Genomic DNA, 27917 nt, shown 5'->3' on the forward strand with positions numbered 1-27917 from the left:
GCCCCGCCCGGCGCTCCGCAGTCCCGGCTGCGCGTGCGCGACCCAGCGCGGGACTCCATTGGCCGGGTTGACGGCGCGCGGGAGCTGGCCAGTCGCGCGCTGCGGGTGCCCCGGGCGCCCCTTTCCTTCCCGGGGTGCTGGCGGGGCCGGGGCCCACAGGAGTCCGCTAGTCCGCAGCCCCGGGGCCGGCGACGGCTGCTCTTCCCGTTCGTTCGCCGGCCCGATGGAAGAACCTTCTGGGAAGCCCCTCAGTTTTGAGGAGAAGGAAAAGGTGCGGGGGTGCGGGAAGGGCGACTCGGAACTCTGCCCCCTTCCCCGGGATTGCCGGCCGCTGAGTCCCGGCGACGCGGCGCGCTGGCCTGTAGCCTGCGCTCTTCGGCCTCGCGCTGCCCGGGAGTGAACGTGTGGAAGAGCGCTGTGCTCGCCTGGTGGCATTTAAAGACACTCTTTTTATTTTTTGCAGCACGAATGCATAAATACAAAATGTAAAACTGTAGCTAAAGCTAAAGTCCCCATCGACACCCTCCCTTCCCCCACACACTCAGCCCTAGCTTCGCCCACCCACCCAGCCTTAGGCTGGCGGGTGCGGAGGGGCGCGCTTGTAGTCTCTACCCACCAAGGAGTGGGGTTATTTTTTGGAAAGGAGAGTGTTCATGCAGGTACATTTGGGATGGTTCTGCAGCTCCCGCTTTCCTTCTCCATGTTTGACATCCATGTTAGTACGTGTTTATCGAGCCGATTTTTTTAGGTTCTGTGTAGTAATGTGCAGAATGGAAGTGCCATCTTTAGCTGTTACTCTGCTGAGACAGGCGGTTCCTGCTTTTGCGTCTGCAACAGTAACAGTGTTGCTCCAGCCCTCTGAACTTAGGCTGATTTTAGCTAGAATGTATCTTGTGCTGGCTGTTCCAAGCTTTGTGCTACACTCTCCATTCACATTAACTCAACAGTCCTGTTATCCCGGCCTACTTTCTTTTTAATTTCAGAGAGAGGAAGAGAGAGAGAGAGACAGAAACAGAGAAACAGAGAAACAATGATCAGTTGCCTCCCACACGCACCCGGGGATGGAACCTGCAACTTGGGTATGTGCGGTGACAGGGAATTGAACCCGTCACTGTTTGGTGTATGGTGACGCCCCAACCAATGGAGCCACACCAGCCAGGGCCTAGCCTACTTTCCAGTGGGGGTGAGAGGGGCATTTACAAGTCAAGATAATTCCCAGATAATTGATAAGCCTGGTGACTAATAGGACGATGTAAGAAGCAGCCTGGCACAGATTTAAGAGCACAAACTGGAGAGCTGGACTGCATGGGTTTGAATTACATACCATTTAAACTGTGTGATTTTAGACAGTCAGCTTTCCCTCTGAGCTTCCCTTGCCAGCGCCTTCCTACTCAGGTCCAGGTTCAAATGGTCCTTAGAAACATCTCTGGCCACCCTCTCTACCGTAAGTAGTCCATTCCCGTAACTCAGGAGCTCTCATGCCTCCCTGTTTACCTGAGTTTGATCACCATGTGAAATCATGTTTATTTGTTTTCTTCTTTGTTATCATTCACCTTATGTAAGCTTGACCACACTGTATGTCTAGCACCTGGAACAATAGCTGATACCCTTAGGAACTGATACAGCGATTGTCTCCAGGTGGTAGAGATACCTGGACCAATAATTGACAAATAAGAGATTCCGCTTTCACTGAGGGTGACAGCTCTTTTTTGTTATTGTTAATCCTCACCTGAGGATATTTTTTCCATATTTTTTTGATTTTTAGAGCAAGTAGGAAGGAAGGGGAAAGACAGAGAGAAACATCGATGTGAGAGAGACATATCAAATGGTTGCCTCCTGTACGCACCCCAGGTGGGGCCGGGGATCAGGCCTGCAACTGAGAGGTACGTGCCCTTGATCAGAATTGAGCCTGAGACCCTTCAATCCGAGGGCCGACGCTCTATCCACTGAGCCAAACCAGACAGGGCGAGGGTGACAGGTCTTGCTACTTCGGAGGATCTCACAGTGAGAATGGGAGCTGGGGGAAACAGAAGTAAACAGAAAGCAGAGTAATAAATACCATGATAAAGAAAGCACAGGGGAGAAGTGGACTGTCTACCTGGATTGAAAAGAGCCTAGAAGTCTGTTCTAGGGAAATAAAAATCTAAGCTGAGGCTTGCGGAATCAGTAGGAATCAGCAAAGTGAGTTGGGGAGGAAATGCTGCCGGTGAGAACAGTCTGTGCAAAGGTTCTGAGACAGAGGGCTTGGCGCTTTGTGAGAAGTGAGAGGGATGTGGTTTGTGCCCTCCTCTGCCTCTGGCTGAGGGACCGCTGAGCCGGCACGCATGTCCGGTAGGCTCTGTGCCCCTTCTCTTTCCACTGCTCAGAGTTGTCCGGTGTTTTTCTTTCAGTTGAAGGAAAAATTAGCATTCTTGAAAAGAGAATATAGCAAGACTCTGGCCCGTCTTCAGGTAAGTGAATCTCATTCTCTCAAATTGAGGTATTGTAGTACAAACTATAAACAATTCTTCATAATACTGAAGGTTTAAAAAAAATTATTTTCCCTTAAATTTGTTCCTTGAGCTGCTTTTGCTTTCTCTAGCGGGCCCAAAGAGCTGAGAAGGTTAAGAATTTTATTAAGAAAACAGTGAAAGAACAAGATTATTTGCTCCAGCCAGAAGTTTCACCGAAGCTGAACCACTCAGGTAAAGATAGCCCACTCACTTATGTTGCTGTATTATTCATTTTCCAGGGGTATTTGGCTGTGGTTCTTTTCCTCATGAGGATGCAATGGACTCTTTAAAGTGTACAATTGGGTGGTTCTTTCTATATATTCACAGGAGCATGCAACCATCATCACTATTTCTAGAACATTTTCACCACTCCCAAAAAGAAACCTCTTACCCATCCCCCCCCCAACCCCTGGCGAGCACGAATCTACTTTCTATTTCTGTGGCTTAACCTTTTCTGGACAATTCATATAACTGCAATCATACAATATGTGGCCTTTGGGACTGGCTTCTTTTACTTAGCATAATGTTTTCAGTGGTCATCCACCCAGACGTACATACATCTAGGCATGCATCATTACTCATTCCCTTTTGCAGGTGAGTAATGTTTCATTGTATAGGTGTACCATCATTTGTTAATCCTCACCCGAGGTTATTTTTTCCCCATTGATTTTTAGAGAGAGTAAAAGGGAGGGGGAGAGGCAGGGAGAGAGAAACATTGATGTGAGAGAGACATGTGCCCCCACTAGGGCCAGGGATCAAGCTTGCAACCAAGGTAAGTGCCCTTGACTAGAATTGATCCCATGACCCTTTAGTCTATGGGCCAACGCTCTAGCCATTGAGCCAAACCAGCCAGGGCGATGAACCATCATTTGTATATCCATTCATCAATTGATGGACATTTGGGTTGTTTCTGCTTTGTGGCTGGTATGAATTTGGGCTATTAAGTTACCGTGAACATTCATGTGCAAGCATTTGTGTAGGTATTTGTTTCCAATTATTTTCGATATGTGCCTAGACATGGAATCGCTGGGTCATATGGTAATTCCACATTTAACTTTTTTTATTTTTATTTTTTCTCACATTTAACTTTTTTAAAATTGACTTTTAGAGAGGAGAGAAAAACATGGATTTGTTGTTCCATTTATGTATTCTTTGATTGATTTATTGTATGTGCCCTGACTGAGGATTCAACCTGCAATCTTGGCTTATCAGCACAACACTCTAACCAACTAAGCTAAGCAGCCAGGGCTATGCTTAACTTTTTGAGTAATTGCCAAACTTTCCTATAGCAGCTGCACCATTTTGTATCCCACTACAATGTGGGTAAGGATTCAAATTTCTCCACATCCTCGCCAGTACTTTTAATTTGCTATTTTAAAATTATAACCATCCTGGTGGATTTGAAGTGGTATCTAATTATGGTTTCAATCTGCATTTCTCGATGACGAATGATGTTGAGCATCTTTCCATGTGCTTAGAGGCCATTTGTCTATCTTCTTTAGAGAAATGTCTATTCAAGTCCTTTGCCAATATTTTAGTTAGGTTATTTGTTTTTTAATTCTGGGGTTGTAAGGGTCCTCATACTGTAGCTATTCGACCCTTATTAGATGCATGATTTGTAAATATTTTCTCTCATTCTATGAATGATTAACTATGCTTTCAGTTGGATTGTTTATTTAGTACTCTTTCCCTCTCAACTTTTAGTAATTATACTTATTGCTTAGTTATTGGAAAGATTTTTTAAAATATATTTTTATTGATTTCAGAGAGGAAGGGAGAGGGAGAAAGAGAGAAACATGAATGACAAGAGAGAATCATTGATAGGCTGCCTCCTGCATGCCCCACACTGGGGATTGAGCCCATAACCTGCACATGTGCCCTGACTGGGAATCGAATCGTGACTTCTTGGTTCATAGGTCGATGCTCAACCACTGAGCCATGCCAGTAGGGCTGGAAAGATTTTAAAATTAAATTTCTACATATGTACAGAGAAGTGTGTCTGGCTGGAAGTACTCTAAAAAACAATGGCCATCCCCTAGCTGGTTTGGCTCAGTGACTAAAGCGTTGGCCTTCTGACTGAAGGGTTCGATTCTGGTCAAGGGCATGTACCTTGGTTGCGGGCTCATCCCTAGTAGGGGGTGTGCAGGAGGCAGCTGGTCAATGTTTCTCTCTCATCGATGTTTCTAACTCTCTATCCCTCTCCCTTCCTCTCTGTAAAAAATTAATAAAAAATATTTTTTTAAAAATGACTTCAATAAAAATAGATAATCTTTTAGTTTAACACATTCTAGCACAATTCTATTTGTTTACATTTATTTAAAATTATTATGATTAGATTATGGAAAACTTGAACTTTGTTTTGCTTGAGTAAAATACATTAACTATTAAGTAAATATTTATAATATTTTTAAGTAATACAGTATTTATATGTAATATTTAAAAATAAATGTAGAATTTCTGGTTTCACTTTAAAAGGAAAATATTAATTATATAAATTTTTCTCCTTAGAACCTAAAACTAAAGTATCTTCTTGTGATGCATTACAAATCAACACCTGTCTCAATGAAGAAACTGGAGACATTGAGCCTGAGTCCTCCAATGCTGGACATGGCCCAGTGCAAGGATTACACATGCAGAGAACAGATGATATACAAGAGGATTTTGCCGACAGTGTCAGTGGCCCTGATGGTGAGAAAAGGCAGAGTACGTTTCCAGGGAGAAGAAAGAAGCAACAGAAGAGAACATTTATTTCACAAGAGAGGGAATCTTTCTTTGACCCTGATCCACTTATCCTGTCTAGAAAAAAACTAAAGGAACAAGAAGAAATCAATAGAGAAAATCCTGAGACACCTGTAGCTAAAATAAGAACTGACTTTCCAAGTCCTCAGTCTGACCTTCCAGATTCTCAAGCACCAGTTACAGAAACTAGTGGAGGGAGTGTTTTAATTCCACCAAAGGCCAAACCACAAAGCAGTGTGGATGCGCTTTCAGGAGGGAATCATCTCCCCAGGGTGTCCCCACCTCCTTTGCATACTCCATCAGACAGCAGTAGTGATCAGCCCCTTCAACATCGGCCTTCTAAAAGGAACTGTGAACGTATTCCTCACGGCTTAAAAAACATTAGCCCTACCTCACCTGTCAACTTAGAGGCACAGGACAAAAAAATGACTGTCTTTACAGGTAACCCAGAGGTAAATAAAACTGTAAGTCCAAGTGGCCAGCTGCCTAGAAGTCTTGACTTAGAAGCTGATAATGCATATTCTGTAAATGAATTCGCTTATAGCTTATCAGCAAATGAAAACCAAAGCTTAAAAGAACAAGATCACACAGAGAAGTCTTCAGAATCTCCCCGTAGTGCTCTTGATGTTAGAAATGAACATTTTCAGGAAAGTGAGGTTCTGAGTCAGTGTAAAAGTCTTGGCCCAGAAATAATCTCTCCTGTTTCTGCAGAAAATCAAGCACATTCTTGCACCGTGCTCGAAGGCCGCCTTTTTCCTGCAGAATATTATGTAAGAACAACGCGACATATGTCAAATTGCCAGAGGAAAGCAGCCCTGGAGGCTGTAATTCAAAGTCACTTGGGTGTCAAAAAGAAAGGCATTAAAAATAATAAAAAGGAAGCTACTAAAATTTTAAAATTTTCCAATGAAGAAACTAACCAAGATGAACTTAGGGTGTATGACAGGTGCACAGAAAAAGCAAGTTCAAGAAGTCCTTTTCAGAGATTTCTCTCATTAACTGAAGTCAGCTCTCCCACTGGGCACACCACGGATGATTTTTCTAGGACTTCGGTTACACAGTCATCTGGTAGAAGACACAGAGGGAAAAGAAAGTCAATCCCCGCGCCTACATTACATCACTATGAACTACTTTTGCCCACTTCTGGCGCATCAGGTGTTAATAGGTCCAAGGACAAAGATCAGAATGAAAAAGCAGTCATTCATGGTAAGAGGGGAGTTCAAGGTAAATCAAGGTGTGGTTGAGGATGGTGATGACGATGGCCTCTAAAGCTTATTATGTGCCTGGCGCTTTCTAAATGTTATACAGACACTAACTCATTGAATCATCACAGGAGGTAGAATCTGTTTTTATCCTCGCCTTACAGATGAAACTAAGGCATAAGGAGATTAAAATGCTTTAATTAATTAAAGTGACAGAACTGGGGTTCAGACCTGGCCATGTGATGCTAGAGTTCACTATTCTGGTTGGAAAAGTTGACACAGGGAAAATATATTGAAAGTTTACCTAAAATTAGTATTCAGGTACAACATAGTCTTTATTCAAGGGTAGAAATATAACTAATATAGGAAGTATTTCTGAAGTAAAATGAAATATGTGTCAGACTCTCACAGGAATGATTGTGGAATAAAATACAATCAAATCTGAGCAACTTTTTTGAGTAAAATAGCCAATATAATCTCTCTGAGCTCTCTGGGATACAAGATTTTGGAAGCTAGCAAGTGAATATTTATTCATTTACTTGGAAGTCATATCTGATAAACTGAGTATGAAAACTGGATAGTTCACTCTGCTTCTATATTAGAGGTCAGCAAACTTTCTATACAGGGCCATGTAGAAAATTGTGCTCTATTAGAGCTACTCAAGTAAAAAATAAAGTGCAAAAATAGCCACAGACAACATGTAAATGTGACCATATTCCAATAACTCTTTTTTTTGTTTGTTTGAACCTTTTATTTATTTTTATTTTTTTTTATTGCTTAAAGTATTACAAAGAGTATTACATATGTCTCCTTTTTTTTTCCCCTGCCCTTGACATTCCCCTGGCCTCCCCTATACCCCAGTGTCTTATGTCCATTGGTTATGCTTATATGCATGCATACAAGTCCTTTGGTTGATCTCTTACCCACCCCGCTCCTGCCCTCCCACCCTCCCCAGCCTTCCTGCTGTAGTTTGACAGTCTGTTCGAGGCAGCTCTGCCTATGTATCTATTTTTGTTCATAAGTTTATAATGGTCTTTATTATCCAGAAATGAGTGAGATCATGTGGTATTTTTCCTTCATTGACTGGCTTATTTCACTTAGCATAATGCTCTCCAGTTCCATCCATGCTGTTGCAAATGGTAGGAGTTCCTTCTTTTTTACAGCAGCATAGTATTCCATCGTGTAGATGTACCACAGTTTTCTAATCCATTCATCTACAGATGGGCACTTAGGCTGTTTCCAGATCTTAGCTATGGTGAATTGTGCTGCTATGTCCAATAACTCTTATTTACAAAAATAAAACCTGCTTTCTCTATGTCCTTGGACTCAGGCCCTGGTCTGTGCGCTATAATTAATCTATATATACAAAAACCTAAGCGACTGAACCACCCATTGCCATGATGCTCACTGACTACCAGGGGTCAGATGCTAAACACAGGAGCTGCCCCCTGGTGGTCAGTGTGCTCCCACAGCCAACCTCCTGCGGCCCCGATTGAATTCGTGCACCGGGCCTCCAGTTAAAAATAAGAGCCATTATGATGTATCATCTTCTAAGTCAATAAGAATACAAAGGAATAGAAAGTAGGGCAATATAAGAATAAACTAGAAACTTTTATATATGTTGACATAATCTGCTATTTTAGTAACCTGCAGCTACATTTAAAAAAATTTTTAGGAGACCTTCACATATGAATAATAATTCAGTGACATTGAGTACATTTACAACATGCAACCGTGATCCCTACCTAGTTCCAAAACATTTTTATCACCTGACATGGAAACTCTGTACCCACTAAGCATTTAATCTTCATTTCTTCTCATCCAGCCCTTGGCAACCATCAATCTATTCTATATGGGTTTACTTATTTCATCTCAATGTATTATACAATGTGCAATCTTTTATGTCCGGCTGCTTTCACCTTGCTTTCAAGATACATCCATATTCTAGCATGTATCAGTACTTCATTCTTTTTTTATGGCTGAATAATCCATTGTATGTATATATACTAGCATTTATTTATTCAGTATTAGGTGATGGATTCAGATGCATTTTGAATGGTATAGAAGAATTCCAGTCTCTAAGAATCCTATATAATAAAACCCTATTATGCAAATCGACTGAGTGGCAGAATGACCGGTTGCTATGACGTGCACTGACCACCAGGGAGCGCTGCTTAGCTAGAAGCCGGGCTCACAGCTGGTGAGCACAGCAGCTGTGGCAGGAGCCTCTCCTGCCTCCGAGGCAATGCTGAGGAGCAAGCCCAGCTTCTGGCTGGCAAGCGCAGAGGTGGTGGTGGGAGCTTCTCCTGCCTCTGTGGCAGGCAGACACCCCCCAAGGGGTCCCGGACTGCAAGAGGATGCAGGCTGCGCTGAGGGACACACACAACGCCCACCGCCCCCCCGCCCTCCCCGCCCGCCCCAGTGCATTAATGCCGTGCACCGGGCCTCTAGTAGTAAATAACTCTTTGCTTGAAAGGGGGTCTAAGTTTTCTTCAGTGAGAAAAGCCAGCATTTTGTAGACTGTATTCTGGTAGTTTGTTGGAATCATAGTTTTAGAGCAGAAAGGACTTTGGAGATTCTTAGTCCATTTCCTCTCTGAGGGGCCAGGGAAGATGAAGTGCATTGACTTGCCCAAAGTAGCACAGCAAGTCAGTGGCTGAGCTGGGACTAGACCCCTGTCTTCCCCCAACTAACGCTGTCAGCACCTGCTTGGGCGACTGCACAAGAAGAGCTGCTAGTTAACCACGAACCCGTGGCTGATTTTTGAACTGTTCACTGAGGTTTCAGGGTCACGGAGGAGGAAAGTGATGAACTGTTACGTCCTGTTGGAGTTCAGAAGTGCACTCTTTGTTGGGGGTTAGTGTCTCTTGTTGGGTATTTGTTATTATTGTTCCTTTCTGTTTTAGGGAAGGAAGGTCACCGCCAAAAAGGGGACTCCTTTTCTCCCATTAATAACGCCTGCTTAGCTTCGGGCGGCAATGCTTCCAGTGCTCCGCCTCATAAGAATGAAAGGCTAAGTTTAAAGCGCCTGTCGCCTTTTCTCAAAGCCACAGACTTTCAGTTACCTGATGAAGACTTTGGCTCTCTTAAGCTTGAAAAACTGAAGTTCTGCTCAGAAAAGCTGATTGAGCCTTTCGGATCAAACGTGTATGGAGAGAGGCATCTGAAAGAGGGAAATTACCTTGTTTTGGAGGAACTGACTCCCAAGCAAATCCACACGGAAATGGAGGGCTTGGAGGAGGAACTGACTGTTCTGCCAGGAAAAGCGCCTCCTGAAGTGCCGGCGCTGAAAAGCCAGCCTGGGCAGAAGGGCCTCTCCTCGCCCGCATTCCTCTTCACTCCTGTAAACACCGTTACGCCGGACGCTGATGGCCGGCCGACAGCACATGTGCGCTCCCCCGCTTTCCCCGTCGTAGGCACTACTCCAGCTCTTGGCTCCCCGACACGCTGCGGCAGAGTGTCTGCTGAGGTTGTTGAACTAACTTGCTCTTCACCCCAGCTTTCTCCTGGGAAAGCCAGTGACAGTGAGCAATGCCACAGTTGCACCAGCCAACCAAAATTAGATGGCAGCCTGCGTGTGACAGGAAGGAAGGGACAGCCTGGCGGTGCCTACGATTCTGGTCCCCAAGCAACGCCTTTCCCCACTGGGTCATTCCCTTCCAAAGAAAGTCCACTCTGTGGAAGCAAATGCCTTGACTCAGGGGAACATTCCATCGAACAGGTACAATCTGCTTCCTTTGTGACATTTTCTCGGAAGGAATGACGCACCTCAGTGACTTCTGTACACATTGGCTCCTCGGTGTTTAAGAATGTTTTGATATGTTTCCTTGATAGGACATCACTGTAAACTTGAAATTCATTCTGGGGAAATTAAAGTTAATTTAAAAATGTGTTTAATATTGGCTTTGTCATCCGTGAAGCAGTTTGCCATAAGAAGTGGGCATTTTGATGAGTGAATGATGCAGCAGATGTCATACGTAAAGTGTAGATTAATGGTGTGACTTTTGTTTCTACAGACTGAATTAGCAGACGTTCCTACTTGTGACAGCTTAAACCCAGGCAACCTACAGTTGGTTTCAAAGTTAAAGGTCAGAACACTGTTACCTTCTAATGTGTCTTTGTCTTACACGTAAAAAAAAATGTGATGAATAGGAAAATAGAGAATTTTATTAGATAGCTTTTCATTTTTTAAAATACGTTTTTATTGATTTCAGAGAGGAAGAGAGAGAGAAACATCAATGATAAGAGAGAATCATTAATTGGCTGCCTCCACTGCCCCCCACCAGGAACGGAGTCCACAACCCAGGCATGTGATGTGCCCTGACTGGGAATCGAACCATGACCTCCTGGTTCACAGGTAGACACACTCAACCACTGAGCCACGCCGGCCAGGCAATAGCTTTTCATTCTTAACTTAATACTATTAAATAAATTTGGTAAAAAGGATTCAGAAAAACAAATTTAAGTTCTTTGTTTTTCACAGTATTCACCTATATTTATATTTTGAGATCATCTGGAGAAGTTTGTATGTCAAGCTATTGCCAAGAAAACTTAAGCTCAGTAACGCAACTTATTTAAATAAAAACCAGGCATTAACAGAGGGAGAGAAAGGAAGAGGAGTCATTTGTGACTCTCCTACCCCAAATCATCTAATGTTTCTAGAAGAACCACTTAAGGTGATATATCAGAAAATGGGTAGCAGTTCTTGATTGTGATGTAGTGAATGGTTAATCTTTATATGCTGTGTGATGTATGTGGCTCTAAGAAATATAAATTACAATATTCTGTTAATGAGCCCTGGCCAGTTGGTTAGAGTGTCATCCTGATATGCCAAGTTGGCAGGTTCCGTCCCCTGTCAGGGCACAAGAAGCAATCAGTGAATCCATAAAATCAGTGGAACAACAAAGTTGATTACTCTCTCTCTCTCTCTCTCTCTCTCCTCCCTCCTCCCTTCTCTCTCTCTCTCTCAATTCAATAAATGTTTTCTTAAACCGATCATTGCATTAAAAAAACAATATTCTGTTAATGACATTTTAGTAAATCCTGAGAATTAGACTGGACCTGTGACTTAGTTACCTTTGTATTCACGGTGTAGAGTACAGTTTCTCAATGTCAGCGTTGCTGACATTAGGGCTGGATAATTCTTTGCTGTGAGAGATTGGGTGGCCTGTGCATTGTAGGATGTTCAGCAGCAGCCTTGGCCTCTACCAAATAGAGCCAGTAGCACCCCCTCCCTAGTTGCAACAACCAAAAATGTCTGCAGACATTGTCAAGTATACCCCAAGGAGGGTTGCAAAATTGCCCCCAGTTGAGAACTGGTACAGAAGAAAGAGTTTAAAATCCACATAAATTGTTTGCCAATTACTGGCTTTGTGACCTTGTGCAAATCATTTAGCCTCTGAGCTCCAGATTCCTTTTCAATAAAAGATACATAGTAATACCTGTGTCATTTCAAAGCTATTCTTCAATCAATTTTAATAATTTAGTTTCTTCAGGAATCAACTGTTTCATTGTGTCTTCAAGTAAAAGCCCCCATTTCTAAAAAATATTTTTTTCCTACATCAGATTTAAGAGATTTGTCCATTCTGTTGGTCTCGTAGAAAATTAGTTTTTGGTTGTACTGACAGTTGGAGTTTTTATTTCCTATTTCATTTACTTTTGTTTTTACCCTTAATAACTCCTTCCTACTGTTTTTCATTGTGGTCCTTTCATTGTTCTTTTACTTTCTTGAGCTGCTTGCTTACTTTATCTTTCTGCTTTTTTAAAAAATATATTTTATTGATTTTTTACAGAGAGTAAGGGAGAAGGATAGAGAGTTAGAAACATCGATGAGAGAGAAACATCAATCAGCTGCCTCCTGCACACTCCCTACTGGGGATGTGCCCCCAACCAAGGTACATGCCCTTGACTGGAATCGAACCTGGGACCCTTGAGTCCGCAGGCCGACCCTCTATCCACTGAGCCAAACCAGTTAGGGCCTTTCTGCTTTTTAATAAATACATTTATGATTGATTATACTTTTTTGGGGAAATCTTGCTTTGGCCACATGCTGCGTGTTTGTTCCCCGCCCCCCCGCGGCCCCCCCCCCACCACCAGACTGTACGTTTGGATGCCTACTGCTCTCCTTGTTGTTCATTTAGAAATAGTGTGTTATTTCAACCCATGAGTGGTTCATCAGGATGTTTAATTTCTAAGTGGGTTTGTTCTTATGGGCTATCTTTTGTGGTTAAATTTGAATGTATTCTATTCTGGAGTAGTCTATTTTATTTTTTTAGGTTTTTTTGTATGTGTGTTTTTTTGAGAGAGGAAGAGAGAGAGAAACATCCATTGGTTGCCTCCTGTATGCGCCCCGACCGGAGATTGAACCTGTAACCTAGGACTGTGCCCTGACCTGGAATCCAGCCTGCAGTCTTCAGGTGTATGGGACTATGCTTCAGCCAAGTGAGCCACCCAGCCAGGGCGGAGCTATGCTTTTAAATTACATCATGAGATGAAGGTCTATGGGCAGTTTTTTTTGTTACCTGTGAGACCCATCATGCTCTATTTTGACCTGTATAAAACTTTCATTACACTTACTTGGTATTTAATTAATCCTTGTCATGTATCACTTTTCATATTTTTTTCATAAAACAGACCCCAAGTATCCCTTTAGCATAACATTATTGCCATTCTGGTTAGAATCCTTCAGGTTCCTGTTCCGTGGATGTGAGTGCCATGTGGTGGGAAGTAGCTGGTGTCAAAGAGCCGTGCATCATAACTGCTTGTGAATATGCAGTTTCTCTTTGGAAACCTCTGGATACTGGGCAGTGGGAAAAAAAGTATTCCTGGCACTTTGCAGAGGTGAGTCCAAGTCTAAAAGAGATCTTTGCGGTTATTTGCATGATAATGGGTCGGCAGCTTACCAAAGGGGGAGCAGGGGTCTGTGACTGCAAAACAGAACAGAGAGATAAGCTTTATTAGGAGAATTTCAAACATAACAGAAAAATGGTGCAGTGAGCACCATGTCCCTGCCATCTAGTCTGCAGTTCACATTGTGCTTCATTAGCTTTACCGCGCGTTCACCCAGAGGTGGGTCTTTATCTCGAGCTGATGAAGCAGCTTGGCATTTCCATCTGTTCTGACTTCTAAGCGTGCTGACACCCACCAATCTTACCCTTCATGAAAGCATCGTTCCTGCTGCTTTTCTGCGTGTGTTTTCTTCCAGGTCCTGTCCACCTTCATACATGTCCACCTGGTGCACTCCTAGAGGCTTACAATTTTTAAACTGCCTTTTCTCACTTAGCATATAAACAGTTCTCCTTCATACTTATCTATGTAGAATTTTATTTATATTTCCAGATTTATTGACAGGTATAATTGACAAATAAACTTGTAATATGTCTAAAGTGTACTTAGCGATCATTTGATATGTGCATACATTGGGAAAGGAATCCCACAGGTAAGTGGTGGAACATCCATCACTTTGCATAATTACCTTTTTTTTCTTTTTGTGAGAACCTTGAAGATTTAATCTCCTCTCTCAGCAGATTTCATTCTTGTTCTCTAGTCTATCCACAGCTTCTTGCTCTGTGCTTGTGCTCAATAAATAAATATTTGTTCAGTGAATAAATTTATTTTAATGGTTGTATTGGCTCAGATGCCAGAATTTACTTAACTGTTCCCCTGTTGGTAGGAGCATAAGCTGCATGAATAAATGCTGCAGTAAACACTGTTATGCATGTAGCTTATTTGGATTTACGACTAATAAAAAAAGGGTGTTTGCCGAACCTTCTCACATTTCCAAATGTTGGAAACTATCCTGGTATAGTAAGAATGAAAGCAGATGCAACAAATTTTGGAAAATTTAGATTGATTAAAAATGAAACAACCAAACATCATTTTGGCTCTTATTTTATTTAGGTTCCAGTGTTACAGATAGTTCCCATGCCTGATGTGTGTAACCTTGTGTGTGTGGCCTTGGGGAATTTGGAAATCAGAGAAATCAGGTGCGTAGTTCTCCAGAAGTTTTCTTTTCCTTTATCTTTCACTTGATCCCGCACTTAAGTTTCCTTTTAAAATTTGAACCTAGTCCTTTACTATTAAAGACTTATTCCTGCCCTGGCCGGTGTCACTCAGTTGGTTGAGCGTCCCAGGCACTGAAAGGCTGTAGGTTCGATTCTCGGCCAGGGTAAGTGCCCAGGTTTCAGCCTTGATCCAAAACCTGGGCTTCCCTGAGTCTGCCCCACATGCATGTCATTTAAAAGGTCAGCCAGATAATTGGGCAGAGATTATAGCAAGAGTTTAGGGCTCTTTTTTGTCTCTCTACATTTGGGATTTCTCTGCCTCACTTTCACGCTGAACCCGTAGGACAGAAGGGAAGCAGCCGGTGGATGTTTCTCTCTCTCCCTCTCCCTCTCTCTGTAAAATCAATTTTTAAATCTTATTTAAGAAAAGAAAAAAAAAAAGAAAGGCCCTAACTGGTTTGGCTCGTGGATAGAGCGTTGGCCTGCTGACTCAAGGGTCCCAAGTTCGATTCCGGTCAAGGGCATGTACCTTGGTTTCGGGCACATCCCCAGTAGGAGGTGTGCAGGAGACGGCTGATCGATGTTTCTCTCTCATTAATGTTTCTAACTCTCTATCCCTCTCCCTTCCTCTCTGTAAAAAATCAATAAAATATATTTTTTTTTAAAAAAAAGAAAGACTTCTGACTTCTCTGCATTTTTTTTATCTTTGACTTAGGGCATTACTTTGTTCCTCTGATGGTGGATGTGAAAAGCAGGTGCTCCTGAGGACTGGAAATATACACGCTGTGCTTGGCCTGACAAAGAGGAGGCTAGTCAGCAGCAGCAGGGCCCTCTGTGATCAGCAAGTAGAGATCATGACATTTGCAGAAGGAGGGTAAGAAAAGCACCAGCTGATCTAACCATTAGATAAAGAATGATTTCATCCCCGGGTTTCAGAGAAAGTTGGATCCCCAGCATCTTTTCTTTCTGTGCTGTGGGCATGGTGTCGCAGGTTCTGCTCAGCACTGGGACGTAGAGCAGTTAGAAGGGTGGAAGCAGGCGTGCAGGGAGGAAGCCAGTGCAGTGGAGAGGCTCAGCAGATGCTGTTTGTTCCTTTTGTCTTTGAAATCTCTGTGTGCCCCTTAAATATTCCAGGTACCTCAAGATTCTAGACCAGCCGTGGGCAAACTACGGCCCACGGGCCGGATTCGGCCCGTTTGAAATGAATAAAACTAAAAAAAAAAAAAGACCGTACCCTTTTATGCAATGATGTTTACTTTGAATTTATATTAGCTCACACAAACACTCCATCCATGCTTTTGTTCCGGCCCTCCAGTCCAGTTTAAGAACCCATTGTGGCCCTCGAGTCAAAAAGTTTGCCCACCCCTGTTCTAGACACTTCTCTTGCTCCACGCACTTGGTTTTCATGGCTTCAGTTACTGTCCAGCTGCTAACTACTTCTGAACATCCATTTCCAGCTCTGAGCTCTTCCTTGACCTCTAGACCTGCATGCCTCTTCACTAGACACCTGGGGTTCCCTCGGATTCAACGCGCTGAAAACAAAGCTCTTAGCGTCCTCTGTGTCTGTTGTATACTCCCTTATATACTTTATTGTGATTACTAATCTGTCTTTTCTAGTAATAGACGGCATATCTTTTTATAAACTGCTGCAGTAATCTAGACAAGAGACAATTATTTGCTTAAATTAGGAAAGTGTTAGTGGAGATGGGGAGAAGCAGACAGATTTGGGACAGGTGAGATGATAAAATCATTAGGACTTGGTGATGGAGGAGATAGAAAGGAGGGAGACAAGGAAAATGTCCAGGTTTCTGGGCTGGCCACCTGGGTGATGGTACCATTCGTTGAGATAGGAATGCAGAAAGAAACGCGAAGTTTAAAGAGAGAGCTGGTGAATTTAGTTGGATATGATGAGTTTGTGGTGCTCGCAGTATATCCAGGTAGATATACTGCGATTAGAAGTAATACATGTTGTAGAAAGTTTAGCATATGCATGTTTTCCGATTGGATCTTTTTTCTGGTATTGGGTTAAAGTTTATTGTACAGAGTTCAATAATTTGTAGAAGGTCTGCTTAGAAAGTGCTTTGCTACACGTTTTCCCTTTCCACTGAAGATGAACGAGTGGGTTTGCCTGGCTGAGCTAAAGCACTGAAGATGCCTCACTGGAGCAGAGCTGAGGAGACCAGCACAGGCAGAACAGACCAAAGCACAGTGGGGCAGACCAGCACAGAGCAGAGCAGACCAGCACGGAGCAGAGCAGATAGGGGCCTGGCCTCAGGCCCACCTGGTCCTAGGACTGCCTCACAACCGCGCTATTTTCACAGCTGTGCTGTATCCCAATTGAGCTCTTTTCCACTGAATAAAGTTTCCTTCTTCACCGCATCCCCCTCCCCCCAAAAAAGTGCTTTGCTACAAAGTGCTGGTTTTTAATGCTATTTTAAATGCAGAAGTGAAGAAAAACAGTTTTTGATGCCTCCCGAAGAGACGGTACTAACTTTTGCTGAGGTTCAAGGGACACAGGAAGCTCTGCTTGGTACCACTATAATGAACAACATTGTTATTTGGTAAGTTTTCTCTCAAGATCCTCAGTTTTCTCTTCTGTAATATAAGGATATACCTCTAATTTCACAGGGTCATTAAGATGAAATAAGAGGCCGTAAATATGATAGTTTTTGTTTGTTTACTGTCAGATGCTAGATACTTAATAAGAACATCATATTAATTCAGACATTGTGAAAAGTATCAGTCTGAGTAGACTATCAATGAATGAAATTTTATTGGCAAAAATGTATGATTGTTTCTGCTTCTGGTTAGTGCTTGAGTGGCTTCTACCAGACCAACTCTCCTACTTCAAGTGACTATAAACTCTGGAATAAATATGAAAATCAACTAACTGAAGACACTGGAGAGTGAGAAAAAGAATAAAGATACTAGAGGGGGTTCGACCCTTAGAGACAGGAAATGTCACTGGACAAGTTTCCGGTTCTTATGGCTTTTAGTAGAGGGCAGGCTCCACTCCACCACTGATTCGCCAAAAGCTTGATAGAAACCTTCTGATGTGTTGTAGAATTGTATACCTGAAACATGTATAATTTTGTAAACCAGTGTCTCCCCAATGCATTCTTTTTGTTGTTAATCCTAAACCAAGAATATTTTTTCCATTTTTCTTTTTTAAGAGAGAGTGGAAGGAAGGGAGGTGGGAGAGAGAGAGAAACATCAATCTGAGAGTCACATTGATTGGTTGCCTCCTGCACGTGCCCCGACTGGGCCAGGGATAAATTCTGCAATCCAGGTACATGCCCTTGACCTGGAATCGAAACCTCAGCCCTTCGGTCTGAGGGCCAACGCTCTAACCATGGAGAAAACCAGCCAGGGCTCCCAAATACATTTAATAAAAAGAAAACCTGCTGTCCTGCTGGTTCAGTGTGAAAGTGAGGCAGAGAAATCCCAAACGCAGAGCGCCAGAGAAGAGCCCTAACTCTTGCTATAATCTCTGCCTAAATATCTGGCTGACCTTTTAAATGACACGTATGTGGGGCAGACTCAGGGAAGCCTGGATAAGGCATAAAGAACTGAACTAGGTTTTAGTTTTGTTTTGTTTTGTTTTGTTTTTATATATTTTATTGATTTTTCCACAGAGAGAAAGGGAGAGAGACAGAGAGCTAGAAACATCGATGAGAGAGAAACATGGATCAGCTGCCTCCTGCACACCCCCCACCGGGGATGTGCCCGCAACCCAGGCACATGCCCCTGACTGGAATCGAACCCGGGACCCCTCAGTCCACAGGCCGACGCTCTATCCACTGAGCCAAACCGGCCTCGGCTGAACTAGGTTTTAAGGCAACTGGAATTTGAGGTTAGCCAAGTTAACAGGTTACTGGATGGGCGGGAGGGGGGCCAGAATTAATACTCTTCAGGGAAACCTAAGAGAATCCAGAGTTTATGTGAAGTGTCATCCGTGATGCCTAGAATATAATCCAGAATTACTAGGTACATAAAAAATGGTTCATTTCAGGATCCAAATTAGTAACTTTGTGATAGGGAAACTGAACTCAAGGAGTCCCCAGCCACCTCTCTTTCCTGACCACAGGGAGAACCATGCCTGGCCATCGGTCTTGCAGGGTTAATTTGTATTAGGAGAATAATGATTTTTTTTTTCTCAGAAGCTTTTCCATTAACTGTTTCCTTGGGGCCAGAATGGGTCTTGAAAAGAGGAAGTTATGATATGAATGTCACTATTACCTACCTCTTCTGTACTGCCCATTGCTAACCTTCTGGGAGTAACGTAGGAAAGCATGGCCCCTGAGAGAAGCCTTGCCCTCCTCCCCCGGGAGCCCTGGAAGGGGACCGTGTTCTAGCCTGCCAGGGGCCTGTTCTCACATTGCTGCATCTAGAGCAGCAGCCTCCCACTTGGGCACTTCCCTCAGTTCTCAGGTCTTATTGGAGGACAGTGTTCTTTACCAAAGTTCTCTTTTCTATTCTTTCTGCTATTTCTATAGTCCAGACTTCATTATGTAGCTCCGAGACTATTAATTTAATCTAGTAATTGCCATGAACCAATATTCAACCTCCAGATCATCTTCTATGCTGTTATTTTATAAACACTCTTACTCCCAGCCCTCTCCTCTCTGCCCCAGAAAGGTGACCTTGTGTGGGGCCCATGTTTGCTTTCCTTCAGCTTCCATTTCCCAGGCTGTGCTACAAAAATTCCCTTCAGCGCTCCGTACACTTGGCTCCCTTTTTTCTTCCCATCCCTCGTTTCCCCCCTTTTGCTAATAGTTGTCTTTTAGCATCTCATATGTAATGGATCACAACAGAATTTGGGATTGGGGAGGGACCTCTGTACTAAGAGTAAGTTTGAGTCCTAGTTAAGGGGTACCTTCCCCCACAGTTGCCTTGAGTTCTGTCATATCACCTCAGCCCTCATGGGCATTTCCCTGTCTGAATGCCTGGGCCCTGATTTTAATTTAGCGTGTGCTACTTTGTATTATGGAAGTCCTTGAAGGTAGTGCCACATCCTATATCAGTTCTTAGTGCCTGTCTTAGCTGTTTGCTTAGGGTAGCTACTCAAAGAAGTATGGCTCACGCTGTCTATCAGAAGCTATCTTTTACCTTTGGGCTCTCTATAACTATAAGATGTCCCTCAAAAAAGTATATACACTTTGCCATGGCTGATTTGGCTCAGTGGATAGAGCATCGGCCTGTGGACTGAAGGGTCCGGGTTCAATTCTGATCAGGGGCACGTGTCTGGGTTGTGGGCTTGGTCCCTGGTGGGAGGCATGCAGGAGGCAGCTGGTCGGTGATTCTCTCTCATCATTGGTGTTTCTATTTCTCTCTCCCTCTCCCTTCCTCTCTGAAATCAATAAACATTTTTTTTTAAAAAATATATACACTTTAACAGCTGATAGCTCAATTTTTAAAACGAAATGTATTTTAATAAACACTGCCTTTATAGTTATTCAAAGTATGCATATACCTTTTGGGGGACACCCTATACATGTACATACAGTAATTATTCACCTTTCCTGTGGGACTCCTTATTTGTTGGGTGCCTAAAGCAATTCATGTTATACTCCAGGTTCAAGTGGCATTTTTTTAATAATTTTTCCTGTTTTTATTGATTTTAGAGAGAGAAGAAAGGAGAGGGGGAGAAAGGGAGAGAGAGAAACATGCTGAACACACCCCTACTGGGGATGAGGCCCCACACTGTAGGCATGTGCCCTGGCCAGGAATCAAACCAGCAACCTTTTGGTGCAGGGGATGGCTCCCAGCCAACTGAGCCACACCAGCCAGGGCTCAGTGGCCTGTTTTGAAACTACTGCTGGAGCCTTAAATATTAAATCTTGGTCAAGCTACATTAACTGAGTACCATCTTTCACTTATTTAATAGATATTTGAGTCTCTACTTCTCTGTGAGGGATGTAAATATGAATCCTGGGCCCAAGGCCCCTAAAAACTTGTAGGTAAATAAGATTGCTTCACAGTTCCTAGTGTCACAATAATAGAGCTTTGGGATTTGGGAGAGAGCAGTTACTATCTACAGAACATGCACTAACCTCTGTAAGGGATACACCTGCTCTGGTGTCCCTTGTATGAGGAAAACCTGGCATACCTTCATGAGAATTTAGCTTCCTGTCTTTAGTTTTGTATACACTACCTGGGCCCTAGAAGTTCAGAAGTATGTGTTGAATGATTGCATTCTACCCTATTACAGTATATATTACATTAAAAATAAGGCATGAGGACAGTACTATATGGAATTGGAGGTGAGGAGACTTCTGTGGACTGGTGCAGACAGGGAGGAGTGAGAGAGTCTAAACTGAGCTCATGCTGCTGGGAGAAGGTGGGACATAATCTGGGCCATAGGAAATGGATGGGTGTTGGTCAACACGGGGAGGAGGTTGGCCAGTAATGAGGGCATTCGGGAGGATAACTTGAACAAAGGCAGAGAGCTGGGAACATGCATACATGTTGAACAGATACTGAGCTGTCGGGCACAGGAGCAGTGTGAGTAACAGTGCTCCAGAGCTGGCTTCGTGAGGACTGTAAGTACCATGAAAAATTACTTGGACTTTATCCGTGGCTAATGGGAGCCAACTGAAAGGGTTTCATAGGCAGAGTCACATGATAGAACAGTTGTTAATGTCACAAATCCTCAAGCTGAGGAGTGGTTCCAGCAAACTTTTTTCTTTTACATTTATTTATTTTTTTTAATATATTTTATTGATTATTTACAGAATGGAAGAGAGAGGGATAGAGAGTCAGAAACATGGATGAGAGAGAAACATCAATCAGCTCCTGCACACCTCCTACTGGGGATGTGCCCACAACCAAGGTATATGCCCTTGACCGGAATCGAACCTGGGACCCTTCAGTCCGCAGGCAGATGCTCTATCCACTGAGCCAAACTGGTTAGGGCTCTTTTACATTTAGCCTCTTCTCTCCTTTCACCCTTTTTTCCATTTTTCACCCCAGCTCAGTCTTTCCTTCTTTCTCCGTTATCTGGGGCTGGCTCTGGAATAAGCAGATATTATAGAGACATAATTATATGTCTCTTTCAGGTGTCATCTCTTGCCTAACCAGATTTGGTTTCCTGACCATTGTCCATGGAAAATTTAGGTATAACAAAAATTATGACAAAATCATAATGATTAGAGCTATACCATGTGCCTAATTTTAATACCAAGTAAAATGAGATCATTGAAACCCTTTCCCTTTAAATTTGGAGAGATTTCTCCCTAGTGGCATAGCAGAGGGCTAAACTATCAAATTAAACCATTGGCCATCCCTGGCAGGTGTGGCGAAGTGGTTATAACAACAGCCTGCACACCAAAAGGTCACAGGTTCAATTCCCCGTCAAGAACATGTACCTGGGTTGCACGTTCGATCCCTGGCCCGGGTCTGGACATGTGTGGGAGACAACCAATTGATGTTTTCTCTCTCTCATCCCCTCCCACCTTCACTCCCTTCCACTCTAAAAAATCAATGGAAAAAATATCCGTGGCAGTGGATTAACAAAAACAAAAACAAAAAACCATTGACCAAATTAAACTGTAGTTCTGTTTTTAGCTCAGGCTGTGATTAAACAAAATAAAGGTCCTGTGTCCCTTAGTTTGTTCTTGGTCCCCTCCTAACGGATGCTGTGATAAATAAGAGAGTTTGATGTGAAAACCAGTTTCCTGGAAGAGTGTTATCAGCTTACCTATTTTTGGTGTCTAAGGAATTTAAAAACTGGTCAGCTCCTGAAAAAGATGCACATTGGTGACTCCTACCAGGCCTCCGTCTGTCACAAAGCCTTTTCTGAAATGGTAAGTGCCAATCAGCCGGGACCATTCCATGTTTGTTCTGAGTGCTACTCTTGGTATCACTGAGTGACTGCAATAACTTAGTGAGTAGTAATTGACTGGCCCTCCTTGTTGCCTGTTTTTTTCAAAATTGGACAGCAGTGTTTGTTCTTTCTTGAAATGGATGAAAATAAGTGTTGGTACAGTATGATTGCTTGGTGAATTTTCTGGCTGTATGACTTAAGGGCAAACATTAATTTCTGGCTGTGAATTTATACTGAGAAATATTATCCTATTAACAGAATTGGCTCCCAACCACATTGCCATAAATCAGTGGTTTTCAACCTTGGCTGCACATTAGAATCACCTGGGAATCTTTTTAAAATCCTTTGTTATGGGGTTGGCTTCATGGGGAACTCTTGTGGCCCCACCCCATAACAAAGAAACAGAATTTCCGGAGGATGAGGCCCAGAAATCAGGATTTTAAAAAGATTCCCAGGTGATTCTAATGTGCAGCCGAGGTTGAGAACCACTGCCATAAATGATTTCTGATGTGAATGTATATCCTGAGGAAGGATGATTAAATGGTCATAGACATGCTTTTCTCTTAGACTTTAGTGTTCTCGTATAAAAACGAACCACAGCCTCTTAGCCATTATGTTAATACAGTTGGCTTACAGTCTGGTTTTGGCATCTGAACAGGTTGGAGGTAGTTGTCCCAGGGTCAGGAGCCACTGCTCATGCATGTGTGTGCTGTTGAGCCATAAGCAGAGACAGAAGCAGCCAGCTGGGTGCTGTATGGAGACTCACTTGCCCAGCCCCAGGGGCAACCCTGCGGGCCTCAGCACGGGGAGGCTCTGAACGCAAAGGGTGCATCTCTCCCTAGCCCAGCAACATCTGTGGACATGAATGCAAAAGTTTTGTGGTCTTAGGCAATCTGTCACATGGTCTTGAGGCTTATTATTATTCATCCTAAAATAAGAGAGTTGAATTTGTCTCTGGAATTAAATTTATCTACTAAGCATTTATCTTTGGTATTACAACATTAATACCTATTTCATTTTAAAACATTGAGAACAGAAATGGAAAAAATAGTAAGAGTTCCCCATGAAGCCAACCTCCAGAAATCATAATTTATACCTGAGTGCAGGAATTGGCAAACATGTCTGTAAAGGGACAGACAGTGAATGTTTTAACTTTGCAGGCCACATGGTCTCTGCTGTAGCTACTTGCTCTGCCACTATCGCATAAAATCACCCAGAGATGACAGAAGAAATGGGTGTGGCTACATTCCAATAAAACATTTTGGACAATAAAACTTCCCCACATGCCTTGAGCCAGATTTTACCTGTGGGCCATAGTTTGCCTGACCCTAGTTAAGTGTATGGCATTTAACATTTTTTTTTAACTCTCAGTTGTTTTCTAATTATAAAGGTAATGCATTCTCATTATAAAAATTCAGTTACTCTGGCCCTGGCCAGGTGGCTCAGTTGGCTGGAGCATCATTCCATACACTAAAAGGTCACAGGTTCGATTCCCGGTCAGGGCACATAACCAGGTTGCAGGTTTGATCTCCAGTTGGGGAGTGTACAGAAGGTAACTGATCGATGTTTCTCTCTCACATTGATGTTTCTCTTTCTCTCCCTTCCTCTATTTAAAATCAACTTAAAAATTTTTTAATGTAGTCATTCTGGGAATGTGTAAGGTAGAAATGGGTAAAATGGCCCAATAATTAATTTTTCCTATTTTACCCCCAAAGATAATTATTTTCAACATGTAGCATACATACAGACATGTATACATATGTGTGTGACAAGTATCTTCACACTCAATGATGTTAATAGAACATGTAATTTTTGCCCTGGCCAGTGGCTCAGTTTATTGGAGCATCATCCATATACCAAAATGCTGCGCTTTCAATTCCCGGTCAGGGTGTGTATTTGAGGCACCAGTCAATGCTTCTCTTCCTCCCTCCCGCCCTCTCTCCCTTCCTCCCTTCCTCCCTTCCCCTCTCTCTCAAATCAGTAAAAACATATCCTTGGGTGAGGATTAAAAGAAAAAGAAAAACATGTAATTTTAAAGCTGGGAGAGGTTTGTGACACATTTTCCCACAGAAACGACCATGGGTCATGGTGTATTTTTTGGTCACTCGCACTCTATAAATACAAATGAATAAACTGTTATAGGCTGGCCTTACCTCTAGTCGCCACTTAGGATTGCTTTTATGGGAAAATGTGTTCTGACAGATGAGCATTGCTAGTTTGAGGCCTCCCGTCATGTGCTTATTTCCCTCTTTCTCTGGCCGGCGTTTCCTCAAATGGGCACCTGGGGTGTGAGCCGCATCTAAGGTGGAGGGCGGCGCATTCGCCCGACTCACGCGCAGAGACTGGGAATGGCTGGGAGCCTGATGAGTCTGTTGATCTTTCCTGTGAGCCTTTCGTTTTGTCTCTGCCAGTTCTTCCTTTCTCTCACCATAGTCCTAATGATTTCTTTGGTTATTAATTTTTCTTCTAAATCAGGGGCTCCTTTTTGTTGTTCTGAGTCATCCTTGTGCCAAAGAGAGGGAGCCGTCAGGAAGCCCCGTGTTCCAGCTCATTGCGATCAACCCCAAGACGGCCCTGAGCGTGGGTGTGATGCTCTACTGTCTTCCTCAAGGGCAGGCTGGGAGGCAAGTGTGCGACTGCTGGGCAGTGAGTGTGACCTTTGAAAGGCACCTGTGCACATACAGAAACCAGATGTTTTTGTGTCATTTAGATGAAAGGAAACATGAAACACTATATATAGATCAAGATAAAGAATGTTAAGAAGAATAGTGTTCAGCCTTGGCCGAGTGGCTCAGTTGGTTGGAGTGTCATCCCGTACTCCAAAAGGTGGCGGGTTCAATTCCCGGTCAGGGCACATGCTCAAGTATTGGATTCATTCCCCGGTCAGGGCGCATGCAGAAGGCAACCGATTGAGGTTTCTCTCTCACATCAGTGTTTCTCTCCCCCACCCCCCACCTCCTCCCTTCCTCTCTCTGTAAATCAGTTGTTTTTAAAAATGAAGTAGAATGTTTAGTAGATCTGAGTCAAGCCTCAGGTTCCCTGTATACTGGTCCCACCAGCATGGCGTTGGATAAGTATTTTTTGTGTATTTAAGCCCTGTGTTATCCCATAATGAAAACATTTTAAATACAGAGTAATTAATATTCTCTACAGGAGACTTATAATTTATGTTATTTCCATTAAGAAAAGTTTTAAATGTACTTTAGGAAGACATCTTTACTTCAAAACCTGAGCCTCCACCATGTAGGCAGCTAATATTGGTCTATTAGTAAATATTTAACTAAGTTTTTTTTAAGGTTTTTTGTGGAGAGTTTTTTGAGAGAGGAGAAGGGAGAGGGAGAGAAACATTAGCCGGTTGCCTCCTGTACACCCCTCACTGGGGATCAAGCCCATAGCCCAGGCATGTGCCCTAACCAGGAATTAAACCAGCAACCTTTCAGTGCAATGGACAACACCCAACCAGCTGAGCCACACTGACCAGGGCCAATATTGAACTATTGACTGAGAAGATCTGTTTATGGGTGGCACTCTGCACGGTGCTGGTGATATGGCAGTGAGACAACACACATTTTCATTAAGCACTTCCTGGGGGTTAGGACTGTGCTATCAGCTGTTTCATGAAACCTCACAATAATCACCATGTCCCCATTTTACTGCTGAAGTTAAATAATTTGCCCAGAGTCGCACAGCTCTTGCTTTGTTAGAATTCAAAGCCAGGTAGCTGACTCTAGAGCCCCATCTTAAAAAGACAACCTGACTTCTGCCTTATGATTACAGTCTTGTGGCAAAGATACCCACCAAATGTGAAAATAGGATGCTCTCATGTCGTGTAAGACTCCCTCCACGTTCTGTGTGGAGTAAGGTTCAGTATCTGAAAGAGGGGCCGCACACAAATGAGAGAGAAATGACACGAGATAATTTTGAAATATTGGGGGACCAGGCGGGCAAGTCCAGAAGGACTTCCACTGATTCGCTCCAACCTTTTATTTGGTCTGGGGTAGCCCTAGGGTAAGGAGGTTTGTCTGGGGTAGCCCTAGGGTAAGGAGGTTTCAGTGACACACAGACTAGGTCATAGCATGACCCTTAGGCAATTTACATGATTAAAGGTAGGGAGGTTGCTTCAGCTACCATTATCTAGATTAACTGGGTGGTACACAGCCCTGACCTTTGCTAGGGCTTCAAGGTTACTAACTTTTGGGGGTCTCTGTCCATACTCAGCTAGTGAAGACAATAAATAGACTCCGGCACACTCACATTGTGACAAGTGCTGTGAAGACAGAAACAGGTCATGTGATACAGTGTGGGTGGATAGACAGGGATTAGGTATGACCTTTCTGCAGAAGCAGCAGCCTAAGTAATAACAAAAGCTCAGTCATGCTAAGGACTGGGTTTAGAGCCTGCCAAGGGGAGAGAATAGCACGTGCGAAGACACTGAGGAGACTGAGTTTGGCCACAGTGAGCTAGGGTGCACGGGGCACAAGATGCATCAAGAGATAGGCGGGGACTGCACAGGTGTTCATGTCCCGTACTGCAAAGAGAAGCATTCCCATTTCCAGGTATTTTTGTTCTTGTTGCTTTGGGGAGGATGGTTTTGGCCTCTTAAAATACATATGTGTAAATATCCTATATAATAAAAGCCAATCGACCGAACAACAGAACAGTGGGTTACTATGATGCACACTTACCACCAGGGGGCAGACACTCAATGCAGGAGCCGCCCCCAGCCCGCAGGCCCTAGGATAGCCAAGGCAGTTGCCAGTGGGGGCTCCCTGGTCACCCCACTGGTCACCCCGCAGAGGGAGGCAGCGGGGGACAGGGCCAGTGAGCAGGTGGCACCAGGTCGGCCAAGGTGGGTGCCAGAAGGGGTCCCCCGATCGCCCCACCGGTTGCCCCACAGATCCCACAGATGGGTCCTGATAGCCAGCCAGGCCTAGAGACTCTCCGTATGCACTAATTTCGTGCACAGGCCTGTAGTATATAATACGGTTTGAATCGTTTCTTTTCTGCTCCATGTTAGGTTCCTGGAAGGTGATGTGAAGGATCATTTCGCAGCAGCGGTATTGACTTCTGGAACAATTGCCATTTGGGACTTACTTCTCGGTCATTGCACTGCTCTTCTTCCACCCATCTCTGACCAGAACTGGTCTTTCGTTAAATGGTCAGGTACAGATTCTCATTTGCTTGCTGGACAAAAAGACGGAAACATATTTGTATATTTAATAAGTTAGGGTAAGGTAAAAACACGGTGTTCTGGATATATTTGGCCTCCTTGTATTCTTTGGAGTTATAGCTATAAGGAAAGTATCAGAATGGCATTTAAAGTAATTGTATTCTTTTAGACATTTTATTCTGATGGTGATGGCCCTACTGATCTTTAATGTTCATTTATACATTGGGGGAAGGGACTTCAGGTTAATTTTTGTAATTCCTCCATTTGTGCGTTTGCTTTTAAAAGTGTACATAAAGCTTCAAGTGTTAATAAATATTTATTTTGTATGCTCTCCCTCCCGGGAGCATGCCCACACCTTTCTTGCCCTTGTCTTTCTCAGGCGGCTTCTTCTCCCTGAGCTCTAAGGGTCCCCATGAAACTTACAACCAGGGGAACCGGGGCAGCAGTAGCTAGTCCCAGGCTAATCCCTGAACCTGTCTCCAAGGG

At 43.4% G+C, this 27917-nt stretch overlaps 1 protein-coding gene across 5 annotated transcripts; it reads left to right on the forward strand.

Moving 5' to 3' along the window:
* Positions 1 to 69: 69 nt before the first annotated feature.
* On the forward strand, positions 70 to 27791 carry PALB2 (partner and localizer of BRCA2). Of its 5 annotated transcripts, XM_036309705.1 has the most exons (13): positions 70 to 271; positions 2391 to 2450; positions 2582 to 2684; positions 5001 to 6437; positions 9340 to 10154; positions 10450 to 10521; positions 13112 to 13273; positions 14333 to 14418; positions 15152 to 15310; positions 16881 to 16997; positions 22154 to 22241; positions 24737 to 24885; positions 27279 to 27791. In XM_036309705.1, exons 1-13 carry the CDS (start codon positions 224 to 226, stop codon positions 27487 to 27489), a joined length of 3507 nt encoding a protein of 1168 aa, XP_036165598.1. In that variant the 5' UTR covers positions 70 to 223; the 3' UTR covers positions 27490 to 27791. The 5 variants fall into 5 exon arrangements, with proteins under 5 accessions (XP_036165598.1, XP_036165599.1, XP_036165600.1 ...); XM_036309707.1 differs by lacking the exon at positions 24737 to 24885 and having other exon boundaries at positions 71 to 271; positions 27279 to 27416; XM_036309706.1 differs by lacking the exons at positions 22154 to 22241; positions 24737 to 24885.
* The last annotated feature ends 126 nt before the right edge of the window (positions 27792 to 27917 follow it).

This window comes from Myotis myotis, unplaced genomic scaffold (genome assembly GCF_014108235.1).
Source record: "Myotis myotis isolate mMyoMyo1 unplaced genomic scaffold, mMyoMyo1.p scaffold_m19_p_5, whole genome shotgun sequence".
Taxonomy (NCBI): Eukaryota; Metazoa; Chordata; class Mammalia; order Chiroptera; family Vespertilionidae; genus Myotis; species Myotis myotis.